Genomic DNA, 12522 nt, shown 5'->3' on the forward strand with positions numbered 1-12522 from the left:
TGCGCGCGGACAGCGGCGGTCCAGCTGCGGCCAGCTGCCAAAGTTAGCGAGGAGAAGACCGGAAGATAAGGGGGAGGTGGCCTTCAAATTAAAACAGCAGGACGGGTGGCGCCTCTGAATAAAGAATAGAAAGACATCAGCTGAGTAATTTAAAACAGACACAGGTTTAAGGGTTAAGGTTAAAGGCACGAGGCGGGTCAGAACCAAAACGGAAGTTCATTTTTAATAAGCATTCATTAAGATGGGAGGCTGCACATTTTCTGGGTCATAATTATAATTTGCAGTCAGAAGGCCACTGCCTACATTTACTCAAGTACTTTTTTTGAGGTACTTGTACCTTACTTTATAGTTCTGCTGCGCTGCAATACAGAGGGGGGTGTTGTACTTGACAGCAATAATTAGCAGGCAGATCTGTGTAGGATTAACATTTTTACAAATGATCAGTTTGTGAACTTTGATGCATTGTGACGCCGAACAGTATAATTGTTTTAATGAGCTGCTCCTCAACCGGCTGCAACAATAACAACAACAACCGTGCACCATTAATAATGACACACCGACAGTGACCGTGCTGCATAATTCAGCATCAGTCATATTTCTGCATTTGGAATATTTCCAGGGTGGTATATTGTAATTTTACTGAAGTAGACAGGCTAACTTTCGAATATCGATATCAGGAGACGTGATTATTAGAATTACAACTAGATTTTCGACCAGGGTTTTATTTTTTTAATACGCAACAGGAAGTGCTCTATTTTCTTTCGACTGACTTGAGGAGAGGTACAGCGGGTGCGTAAAGTTTAAGGTAATTGTCCCTCAAGATTGCACAAAATACGTAATCAGCAAAAAAACCTCACTCATATTTATATGTGGGGAAAACATCTCGATAATATTATACTTAAATGTGTCACTCCGTGCATATATACATAGCCTTAAAATGCCAAATGATTGCATATTTATTTTTCATAAAACCCGACAGTGTGGAGCTGGTTTGTGTTTTCTTATAGGTGGAATACATTAGAGGTCAAATATTACCATACAATGTATTCCCCCATTCCCCTTTGGAAACAGATCCATCAATTCTTCAGTTGCAAGATTGGGGATTTGGATTTATGTCGAGCCCATCCACATATTATCATAAGTCAGTGCTCAAAATCTATTTATATATTTTTTAAATCTTTTTGGGCAATCCATTATATGCCACCTATAATAGGCTCCCCAAATCGATGCATAAATGAATGAAAAATGTAAATGTTTTACTTTTAACATTAATATAATAATAACAAAAAATATAAAGGTTAAAGACAAGTTTTAACTTGTGATGATGACAGCAAGTAAATACGTCCAAATATTTGACTCAGACCATGAGGGGTCTTTTCAAAGTCCGAGCCAATGTCAGGTTCACTGTGGTGCCACCGCCAAATGACCAACTGCATTCACACTGCATACACTTCACACGCTCACACATGCACACATTTAGACAGAGGGGAGGGGGGGGGCGACAGAAGATAATATATACAGGAAATGGAGCGGAGATGTCTGAAGGCTGTCCACACCTTCGACTCCGAGCTCCCCAGCTGCAGGGACGCTCTTTTTGATGTCTTGTTTCGCGAGGTGGAGAGCCACGGGCCTTGAATTCTGATTCTCTAGCAAATTAAAATTCCCCCCTGTGCACACAGGCAATCACTACTCTGTTGCATACAGATATGTCTTAAATACCTCGTTAGCCACCGTGCACTTGAACCGTGCGGTTCATAAGCCCGTCAGCCGAAGTGGGAGAGCGCCACTGAGGCCGCTTCCACGAGTGGAAAACAATGCGTGTGGCGGCTTCGTGGTTCGGATTCGCTCTGAAACTAAACAGGCTCTTCCTTCACCCCATCCTATACCCTCCAGTTTCATGACAACCGGGCCAGTATTTTTTTATAATCTTACTGACAAACAGACAAACAAACAAAAACAACCTCATTGGCGTTGGTAAGGCTATCAGCGATGCCTTTCATTGGTTATTTTCAAAGAGTACAAGTTTCTCAGTGAAGAGAACATTTGCTCATTGAATAAAAGTGTCTATTGATTTTGTCCCTGGAGTTCAATCACCCCCTCCCCCCCTTCCACCCCCCACACCCTGAAGGACCTGTAATACTTCAAAAGTGCGGGTTGGGAACTAAGCACCTGGAATTGGAGCACAGGCCCCACATCCACAGCAGAGGCTTTAGAGCTCAAGGCAATGTTGGGAAATCTTCAGAGGCCGTAGACAAGGCTTATCTGAAGCCCCGCAGTCACACTGCAGAAAACCAACCTCCCTCCCTACTCCCTAAGCAATTTTCAACCCGTGCTCAGCTCAGCTTTTGACTCCACTGAACATGGCTGTAGCCGGGCCTGCCCATGTCTGAAGGTGAGAAAGAGCGCCACCAGTCACGAGGAAAATAAAATCGTGGGGTGGGCTATAAAATATGAGGGCCGCCCGGACGAATCTGGAAATCCATCTTTGAATTTTCATCCACAGCGGATGACAATAATCAAAACAAACGAGCGCAGAGAGGTACACGCGGAGAACAACCCGCTCCCAGACTCTGCTCTACGCAAGTGCAGGAGTGACCTTTACTCAGGGTTAGTACAGTGAACGGCATCTTGAGGCTGTGGTGAGCCACACACGGCACACTGTGGCACTTCCCCGCGTCTAATTCAGTGTCTGCCTTTGGACTTTAAACTGTATGCATTCAGGTAAACATGAAGACTGCTTCCTGAGCGCTTTTGTCTTGGAGAGAGAGTGGAGTCCAGAAAGCACAACCAACACCAGGTGGATGGAGTATTCAGTCCAACATTCAGAATGCAACAAAACCCGTTTTTTAATATTATTTGGGGCATTTGTTTCTCCTAAAGCCAATCAGTAATAATCTCTCTCTGTATGTGTTTTTTTATTGGTAGTGGCGGAGTCTGCTGTTCCCATGCCAGATTCAAATTGTTATGCATGAGGGATTCACAGGAGAGCAACTGTTAAGTCCACTCTATTTCCATCTCGTCAATCTCCCGCTCTCGTGAACCTATACCTTTCCCGATGGCGACCAGGGGAACGACTTGCATCGTGATGATTGCTCTGCGTGATGAATTACCGCACTGTATTGACTTCATTGTGGGAAACGTTCATTGTGGGAAACGTTCACTGTGCTACAACGATGCAGCGGTGAGAACCTGCAACATCAGCTCCTGTCTCAACATGTGTCCCTAATCCCCGATGAAGGGCACTGAAGACGCCTCCGCCCTTAAAAGCATAGAAACAAATGTCTGCCTCCATGTGACGCTTTGACAGTGAAGCCCCGTCAGATGTTAACATGGCTCTACCTGTCCACCTCGGGCTAACCGCCTACGACCGTGCTTTCACTTCTAAGACACAATATTTCCCATCCCATCCGACTCTTGAGATTGCCGGGGTAATAATAATAGACTATGAACCTGAAAACAGCATCAAGGAAAGGTTAAGAGACCCTGCTGTGTGCCAGTGCTGCCATTTGTCAGCTTAACATTTTCAGCCCAGATCACCAGGCTTGTCTCAGGTCGAGTAGTAAATCTGTCCCCACCGGATCAGAATAACTTCCATTGATTTGACTTATGAGATTAATGGGTTACCACCCTGGGAGACGCCAGTAATCGATACCAATGAATGAAAAATCTCAAAATTAACACACGTATGTCAAGGACTGTGACCTTAGAGGGGAAAGATCCCAGATTGGGAGCATTTCAGTTGCCTCTTGACAGCTCTTAACATGGTGGTAGCGAACCGGCGGCTATAAGCTAACAGTGTAAACAACGCGTACAGTGCAAACTAGGGCGAAATGGCTGATCATACACCTTAAATAAGGGACAGATATTTAACTGTTAACAGTATGGAAGAAAGTGGCAATTGTTGTACTCTGTACACGTATCTGGCTAGTTAGCTAGGTAGCTACATTGTCCTCATTTTTATGTAACCAGTGAAGTGCGATTAGCAATGCTAACTAACTAGCCAGCTTTCCAGTAGTTAGCTAGCTATCTTGCTAATTACAGGATGGCTAAATGCTACACAGGTTACCAAGCCTCTATGCGTTCACGCTGTGCGGATAAAGCATTAAGTTGTTAAGTTGTTCGTCTAACGCCACTCTGGCTCTCTAACGTATCGTAGCAGTGCAGACAAAAATGGCCGCCGCTCAGGAAGGAACGAGAGGGTGTGGTAGAAGCTCTCATGACGACACACACACACACACATACACACACACACACACACACACACACACACACAGGGAGAGCGGCTTCATTCTCTGCTCAGGCTTGACATTACTCCGCTCTATCTTTATATAGCAAATATATTTGTTTGCTGCTATATTAATGTTCAGAATGTAAAATACAGCTCCTCTAAGCGGTGTAAACAAACACGAGGCCACGGCCTCGAGAGAGTGAAAGAGAGGGTGGCATGCAGGCGCTCTGTGTGTGTGTGTGTGTGTGGTGACACTGATGCAGTGCTGCGAGCCAGAGGGGTTCAACCTTTTGCAAGTGGCAAAGGCAGACTTGATGAAGTCATGTTGACAGTGTGTGGCCCACGGCCAGACTTTTTTTTTAACGCGCTTTTTGCTTTTTTTGTTCTAATCCCAGGGCCTGTTTATCAAATAAACTGACAGCAGCAGATGGAGTCCAGGGAGAAACTGCTATTAACAGTCTGCGTCTAATGAGACAATACAACAAACAAAGGATTACACTTACAACGAGACCATCGCCACAACTAAAAGAAGACCAAGACCAACCACGGCGCGCTAATATGATCTCAATCACGATGCTAACACGTGTTCAATTTAGCATCTTTATTTTTGCATGTGGATTATCACTAAACAGTAAACACAAAGTATGGCCGACGGTGGTGGAAATGTCATTCATTTTAAACCGACTGTTAAGTTGGCCACATTTTTATTTATTTATACCTTTTATTTGATGTAAAGCAATTTCGATTGTTTTGATGTTTTGTAAATCTGTAATATAGTATATAATACACTCGTATTTCTACATTGGTGGAGCCCACTGCTCTCGCTCTCTCTCTCTCTCTCTCTATTTTTCTTTTATCTTCTGCACACACGCGGAGGCGTGGCCGGGGAGGGGCGGGGCTTTGTCCACAGCGTCACGTTATCAGGAAGAAACGTCCACCGAGCGGAGAAGCGACCTGACTAAGTAAGTACCTGAAAGTAGCTAAAAATACCGCCGGGTAAGTACTAACAAAAGCTAAGTATACTAAGTTGTGTTGGGTAATATATCGTTTTTATCCAAATGTCCGTTTATGTTCGCCTGCGTCGTCCTGTTCTCCAAGGAGAGGAACTTTATTTCCGGAAAGTTTCCACGAGTTGAGTCAAGGACAACGAGCAATGTGACGGGTCTGTTTTTGAGGAGAATATCAACGAGGATTAGTTGCAATGAAGCGTCTTTTTTGTCGCTCAATGAGCCACGCGACACCAGTTGAAACATGTTTCTGATTCTGCGCTTGAGGAGGATTCAACGGCTGAAGTAAAAAAAAAAAAAAAAGTACGTTTTGCACTATTTTTCCAGCGCTAATGTGCGCCAAGTGCCGCACGCTGAGGCTGTTTGGAGTTTAAACGGCGCAGTTCGAGAGGAGGCTTTGTTAAAGCTTCGTGGATATTGTATTAATATTGTGGCGTCCAGTTTTTTGTGCCAGCTGGATGGAGCAACTACAGCGTTACTGTCATCAGGCTGTGTAATATCTTTTTATTTTATTGTTGTATACAGTACTGTACCGTCTAGACATGACAGCTGAGAGAGAAAGATGATGGGAATCCCAGAGCAGATAAAACTGCATTCTTTTAAATGATGTGATTGCTTTAAAAACAGTCTGTGTGTAAAATATATTAAAGTCTAATTAAAGTGCTCGGCTTTTTAATCTCCTTTCTTTTTCTTAAATGTGCATTTTTTTCGGAACCAGTTGAGGTAGTATGGGTGCAAAAAAACCAACCACAATGTCCTCATGTCCCAGTGCATTATGCCAGATGAGATGGCGCGGCCTTTAATCCGAGGCAGGGGTGTAGGAGGAGGCTCCGGGCGCCTCGAGGCCTCCACGTCTGAACCTGACGCCCCAGTTGTCGGCATTCTGGGCACGGGCGACTTCTCCCGCTCGCTGGCCAGAAGGCTGGCGGCCTCCGGCTACCAAGTGGTGGTGGGAAGTCGAAACCCCAAGCGCTCTGCGGCTCTGTTCCCCGAGGAGGCTGAGGTGACAACACTGACACTCGCGTTCACACCCGCAATGTAATTGGTGTTTTGGTTTCTCTCCCTGTGGGGATAATTATATATTTGCTCTCTTTACCCATGAGCCATGATAACTGTTGTTATTATCCCGAATAGATACGTATCGACTGTAGTGCACAACAGAGCAGCTAATCTGACTCTTTTTTTTTTTTTTTTTTTTCTTTCTTCAAATTTCCTCTTTATATCGTCACACTGTCAGTTGGTACAACTCTCATGTTTGTGTACTAATATGAATTTAGAGCCAGGAAATGCTTCGCTTTAAGTCTGAAGAAGAGGGAAACAGATATACAGTACTATACTCATACTGAATGTTAGATTGTACAGAACTTGTCCAAGAATGTCATCTTTTGCTAGTTATTTAGTTGACCACATGATACTACGATGTTCCCGTGATTATGTGGAATCAAACCACTTTTGTCTCTGTCCTCCAGGTAACGTCCCAGGTGGAGGCCGCCAGCCAGGCCGACCTGGTCTTTGTCGCGGTGTTCCCCGAACACCACTCCACGCTGGTGGAACTGAAGCCGACGCTCGCCGGAAAGACGCTGGTGGATGTCAGCAATGGGTTGAGCATCAACCGAGACGGGCCTTCGAATGCCGAGCAGCTAGCCAAGCTGTTCCCGGAGAGTTCTGTGGTCAAGGGGTTCAACACCATATCGGCTTGGACGCTCCAGGTGGGACCTCGGGATGGTAACAGGCAGGTAGGATACATACCCTTGTGGTGCAGATTGAAAAAAGAAAAGAGGTTGTCCAGATTTAATGAATTTCTGAACCCAACATCACCGTGTCTCTCCAGATTTTGCTGTGTGGCAACAATAGCACGGCCAAGAGCTCGGTGATGCAGCTCTGTCGCAGAATGGGTTTCGTCCCCGTCGACATGGGCCTCCTCTCCTCCTCCCTCGAGGTCGAAAACCTCCCCCTCCGTCTCTTCCCCTCCTGGCGCGTCCCTGTCCTCTGCACCCTGTGCCTGTTCGCCTTCTTCTACGTGTACAACTTCCTCCGCGACGTCCTGCAGCCTTACATTATGGCGAAGAAGAAATTCTTCTACAAAATGCCCATCGAGACTGTCAATGCCACCCTCCCCGCCGTGGCCCTGGTGATGCTGTCGCTGGTCTACCTGCCCGGCTTGTGCGGCGCTCTCCTCCAGCTGTGCTGGGGCACCAAGTACAACCGCTTCCCATGTTGGCTGGACCGGTGGCTGACGAGCAGGAAGCAGCTGGGCCTGTGCAGCTTCTTGTGCGCGGCACTGCACGCCATCTACAGCCTGTGTCTCCCCCTGAGGAAGTCCGCCTACTTTAAACTGCTCATCGATTCAAAACAGGTGAGGGGTTAGACGCAATCATAGTGCACGCTAAATACCCCCACCTCAGGACGCGGTGAGGATTGACGTGTTTGCTGTGTGATGTCCAGTTGAAGGAGGGGGACGTGTGGGTGGAAGCGGCGGTGTGGAGGATGGAGCTGTACCTCTCGGTGGGCATCATGGCCCTCGGACTGCTCTCCCTGCTGGCTGTGAACTCGTTGCCCTCGGTGGCCAACACCGTCAACTGGAGGGAGTTCAGCTTCATACAGGTACCCACAAACGCACACAAACAGTGATTTTTCTAGTAAAATAATCAGAAGTTCCCCCAAATCTTTTAAATACATACCGCTACAAGGCTGGGTTTCTATTCTTCTTGGGCACAGCAGGGTAAAAGTCAGATGAGATTAATACAGACTGATGGCCAAAGACTGACAGCCATGACACTTGACACATAAAACACGCCGAAGTGCGGACAGATGCACACCACGTCTCCCACTGCGTCTGCACTCCCGCAGCTGCCCCAGATTTTCTGTTAAACTCGGACTGTGACAAAGCCATCAGGAGTGTCGTGACTCACGCACTTCCTCCTTCACGGCTGCTCCTCAACTCCCCCTCACCCCCCTGCCCCCACCCCTCGTCGCGGCCTCCATTTCTCCAGCACTCGCGGGCTCGTCAGTGGTCGCCTTTTCATCTTTCAGTTCGGCTAATCCGCCGGCCGTCAGATTAGCCGCGTGGCGACAGCTCTGAAGGAGCTGCGCTGCCCACAGCTGTAGGACAGCACGTCAGTCAATCAGTCAGTCACATGATTTACCAACTACACACTGCCTCAGCCCCTCAAGTCAGGACATTGTCTACTTGACCTGCACCTGTGAATTACAAAAACTGTTAAGCTAATTGAAAAGGTTGTAAAACCAGAGCAATTCTTAAAAAAATACAAATAAAAAAATATATAAAAACCTGTGTGCATCCGTGTGTTTTAGCTATTTGATCATATGTAAAGAGCCAAGAACTAAAATGCAACAGTGTATGATTACATGTTTTTATCTTCGGGGTTTAAAACGTGACCGAAAGTGCTCGCAACGTTTGGAGTGCTGTGAGATTTTGAAGTCAAAATGATTAGCGTAGTATTTTGTTTCAAGCGTTATAGTAATTGTGTACAAACAGTGGTCGCTGGATTGCATAGAATACCACATATTGCCACCCTGTGACCAGTTTTAGTTAACAGAAATGTCAAAAACGTGCCTCGGATTAGTTTTAAGTAATGCCCTAATCTCAGACCTGCTGTTACTGTCACAAAAAGACCAACAAAGCTTTCCAGCTGCCCGTGTGTGTGCATTTTTAAAAGGGATAATGGTTCCCTGAAATAGCTGGGCACCGTCGGTTAAGCCAACCTTTCTCCAAAAGGAGGGTGACGTCATATTTTCAGCTGACATAGATGACACCTTTTTCACGGCAGAAGTTTTGTCATGTCGAAGCAGGGCCGCCCGCACAGGTCTCACTACCAACAGGGTTTTGTACCTATCCTCTTTTGCAGTTCTCTAGAAACATCACTGGCAATGCATTTTTACTTTTGCCATCAAGCTACGATGACTATTTTTGCTGCTGCTTTTTTTTAAAAAATGTTATGTTGTAATACTGCTGTCGTGCTGCCCTGAAAGCACCACAATACATACAAAAGTCATCACTCCTGTCGAGTGGAAACAATTATGATCCACTCTGCCCAGTTAGTGTGAAAAATGAGGCCATTTTTAACCCCTTGGCCTCAACCAAACTCAACCTTGGGAAGCTTTTTTTGCTTTTTTTTTTTTTTTTTTTAATTGGGGTGCCCTGTAGGTACATTATATATAGTGCACACACACCCACTCTGGTGGGGTTCATGCGGGTCACGAGTGGTAGGTCAGTGCGTTTCCTCGGGTTCTGTAACACAGTGAGCTAATGTAGTGGACTGGCTGGATTGTGAGCTGAAGAGGAGTCACTTTAATTTTGTATTTTCTTTAAACCATGTGTGTCATATATTTAGAGGATAGGACAATTGTTACGCTGACGCCCCTCTTTCGCCTCCTGCAGTCCACACTAGGTTACTGCGCCTTGTCGATGGCCACACTCCACACGCTCCTCTTCGGCTGGGACCGCGCCTTCGATCTGGCCCGGTACCACTTCTTCCTTCCTCCCACCTTCGCGCTGGCCGTGGTTCTTCCCCTTACGGCCCTGCTGGGCCGACTGGTCCTGTTCGTGCCCTGCGTGGCCCGGCGGCTCGGGCTGATCCGCCGCGGCTGGGAGAAGAGCCGGCACATCCGCTTTGACCTGCCGGATGAGGGCTGCTGCAACGGGCTGGAGGACGCCAGTTACGTGTGAGGGTCCAGACAAAAACCACCCGTGTGTGTCTCGTGAATGTTCACAGCGGTCTCACAGGAGATGTATTATTTAAACACTGTTGAAACGTATTGAGGTCTCCTCTCTGAGGCCTTTTGAGAGGCCTGTGAGCGTCTTTAAAAGATTAGCCGGTAGTTCCTTCGAAATGGTTAACCAGTAGAGATGTGCTCGTCAACCGTATTGCACTAACATAGTCACTAACGAATATTTAATTAGTTATGCTTTTCAGCTTTAACTTATTGTTACGTGAACTGGTGAGAACAATGTTGGCTTCTCGTTTCATTTTATGCAACTTTGGAGCAGCAACACAGAATTTCGCCTCAGTTCACATTTGAGTCTCTGAAATGTTATTGTTCTCTTCTTTTCACTCTGATCATCAGAAGCAGACATGGCCTTGTGGATTCCTGTCAGTAATTTTTTTTTGGCTTCTTTTTATGCACTTCAAGACTGCTCCAGACTTTTGTTTTATTTAGTTTTTATATCTCTTTTTTTTTCTTTTTTTTTTGCACGTCAAACTGTTGGGTGAATTATCGGGCTGTGGGATGGAGGAGAAGCGCAAAGAATGTTACATGATGTGCCCCAATTTAAACATTTGCTGTCCTCCACTGTAATGTGAATGCAAAGCCATTATCAAGTATATGGCAAATAATGTATGTACCTTTTTAAAAAAAAAACAACATTTTGGCCAGTTTCTAGCTTCTGAATCTGGTTTCACGTGCCAACTGAAATGTATGCGGGGAAAGTGCTGTTGTGTTTTGGTTCCAGTGTTAACTTTTGAAGAAGAAAATTAATCTGTGTTCCAAGAATGTCCCCCCACCCCCCCAAAGTGTTGCTTTGCATTGTCTAGTTTGGACAACGTTAGTTCCTTCTTTTAGACATGGTTACCATTAAGGTGTTGTACTGAACTGACCTGCTGATCGGAACACATTTGACTTACAAAAATTTTAAAAAGGCTGTTATCAAACTTTTTTGTTTTGTTTTGTTGCTGTTTTCTAATACGAGCACGAAATGCTGTTGTGCGATTTCAGCCATTTTTGTGGTGTTATGAGTTTGTAGTCTCAGTTTTGTGTTCTTGCCAAAGATCTTTCTCTGTTACGTGATAAGTAGATGTTCTCTGAATCAAAATGCCACAGTAGTTTACTTTTAACTTCGAACGCATGAATGTGAAGAATTCAAATGGAAATTTCTCCAACATATAATAAATCTTTTTTTTTTCTACAACATTGTTCCTCCCCAGTATTTTATTCATGTCTTTAAAATCAAGTGAAATAAATGTATTTGTATATGCTTCACGTGAGAAGTTCTCAATTGTGTCCCAGGCTGAAATGAATAAATCTTCATTGTTTAACGATTACAGCGATAAAAGCTAAATCTCATCTCGGGCCCAAAGTGTGCAACATCAGATAAATGAACATGTGGATGCTGCCATCTTGTGGCGGAGAATCAAATCACAACGGAATGTTTGATTGAGAAATAATAAATATATATATATATATATATATATATATATATATATATATATATATTATTTCTTTTAAAAAAAATGTTTTAAATTTATATATACACACACAACCGGTCCAAACACCCCCATTTTTCCAGTTTTTATTGAAATGTAAGCAGTTCAAGTCCGATGAATAACCTGAAATGCTACAAAAGTAAGCGGCAAACTGCAAGAGGTTAAACACAAAAGTTTAGGTTACCAACAACTGAAAAATAATAATAATAATCATTTCAGAGTTATACAAAAAGTCATTTTTCAGGGAACAAGTAATGGGTTTACAACTTGCAGCTGCATGTAAATTAAGCCTTTAAAGTTGACGCTAACAATTCCTTACAAACCCTCTGTCTGTATAAAAGCAGTGTTGGAACAGACTGTGTTACTACACCCTCTTAAGCATTATTTGGACAGTATTGTACTGCAGGAAGTAGTATATTGCTCTTATAATGGCAAGAAAAAGGCAATTAACAAAGGAAGACAGACAGACCATTATAACCCTTAAAAGTGTCTTTCCTTTAGAGAAATTGCAAAGAAAGCCAAGGTGTCTGAGTACAGTTTCCTACACCATCAAAAGGCATTTGGAAACTGGAGGAAACTCTGACAGGAAGAGGTCTGGCAGACCCAAAGCCACAACAGAATCAGAAGACGAGTTTCTGAGAGTCAACAAGAAGAAGGTCTTATTGAACGACGAATCAAAATTGGAAATCTTCGCTTCATCACGCAGGGTTTTTGTACGCCACCGAGTAGTCGAAAGGATGGTTCCTGGGTGTGTTCCACCAACTGTAAAACATGGAGGAGGAAGCGTGATGGTCTGGGGCTCTTTTGCTGAGTGATGACACCCTGAACCAAAACGGCTACCACAGCATTTTGCATGGAATGGCCAGCACAGTCTCCGGACTGAAGGGTGAAAGCAAAGCAACCTACAAGTGCAACATGTGGGAACTTCTGCAACAGTTTTGGGAAGAACTTTCTGAACAATATTTGATTTCCATTGTATAAAGAATGCCACGAGTGTGTTCGGCTGTTTACATCTGCTAAAGGTGACTACTTTGATGAGTCCAAAATGTTGATTTTTTTAATC

At 44.6% G+C, this 12522-nt stretch overlaps 1 protein-coding gene across 3 annotated transcripts; it reads left to right on the forward strand.

Annotated features, from left to right (window-relative positions):
- Positions 1-5087: 5087 nt before the first annotated feature.
- steap3 (STEAP family member 3, metalloreductase) lies at positions 5088-11161 on the forward strand. Of its 3 annotated transcripts, none has more exons than XM_034548479.1 (6): positions 5088-5190; positions 6005-6238; positions 6705-6971; positions 7067-7591; positions 7681-7839; positions 9638-11161. In XM_034548479.1, the coding sequence occupies exons 2-6, from the start codon at positions 6011-6013 to the stop codon at positions 9923-9925; spliced, it is 1467 nt and encodes a 488-aa protein (XP_034404370.1). In that variant the 5' UTR covers positions 5088-5190; positions 6005-6010; the 3' UTR covers positions 9926-11161. The 3 variants fall into 3 exon arrangements, with proteins under 3 accessions (XP_034404370.1, XP_034404379.1, XP_034404361.1); XM_034548488.1 differs by having other exon boundaries at positions 5122-5224; XM_034548470.1 differs by lacking the exon at positions 5088-5190 and having other exon boundaries at positions 5981-6238.
- Positions 11162-12522: the final 1361 nt, after the last annotated feature.

The sequence above is a fragment of the Cyclopterus lumpus genome, chromosome 2 (genome assembly GCF_009769545.1).
Source record: "Cyclopterus lumpus isolate fCycLum1 chromosome 2, fCycLum1.pri, whole genome shotgun sequence".
NCBI lineage: Eukaryota > Metazoa > Chordata > Actinopteri > Perciformes > Cyclopteridae > Cyclopterus > Cyclopterus lumpus.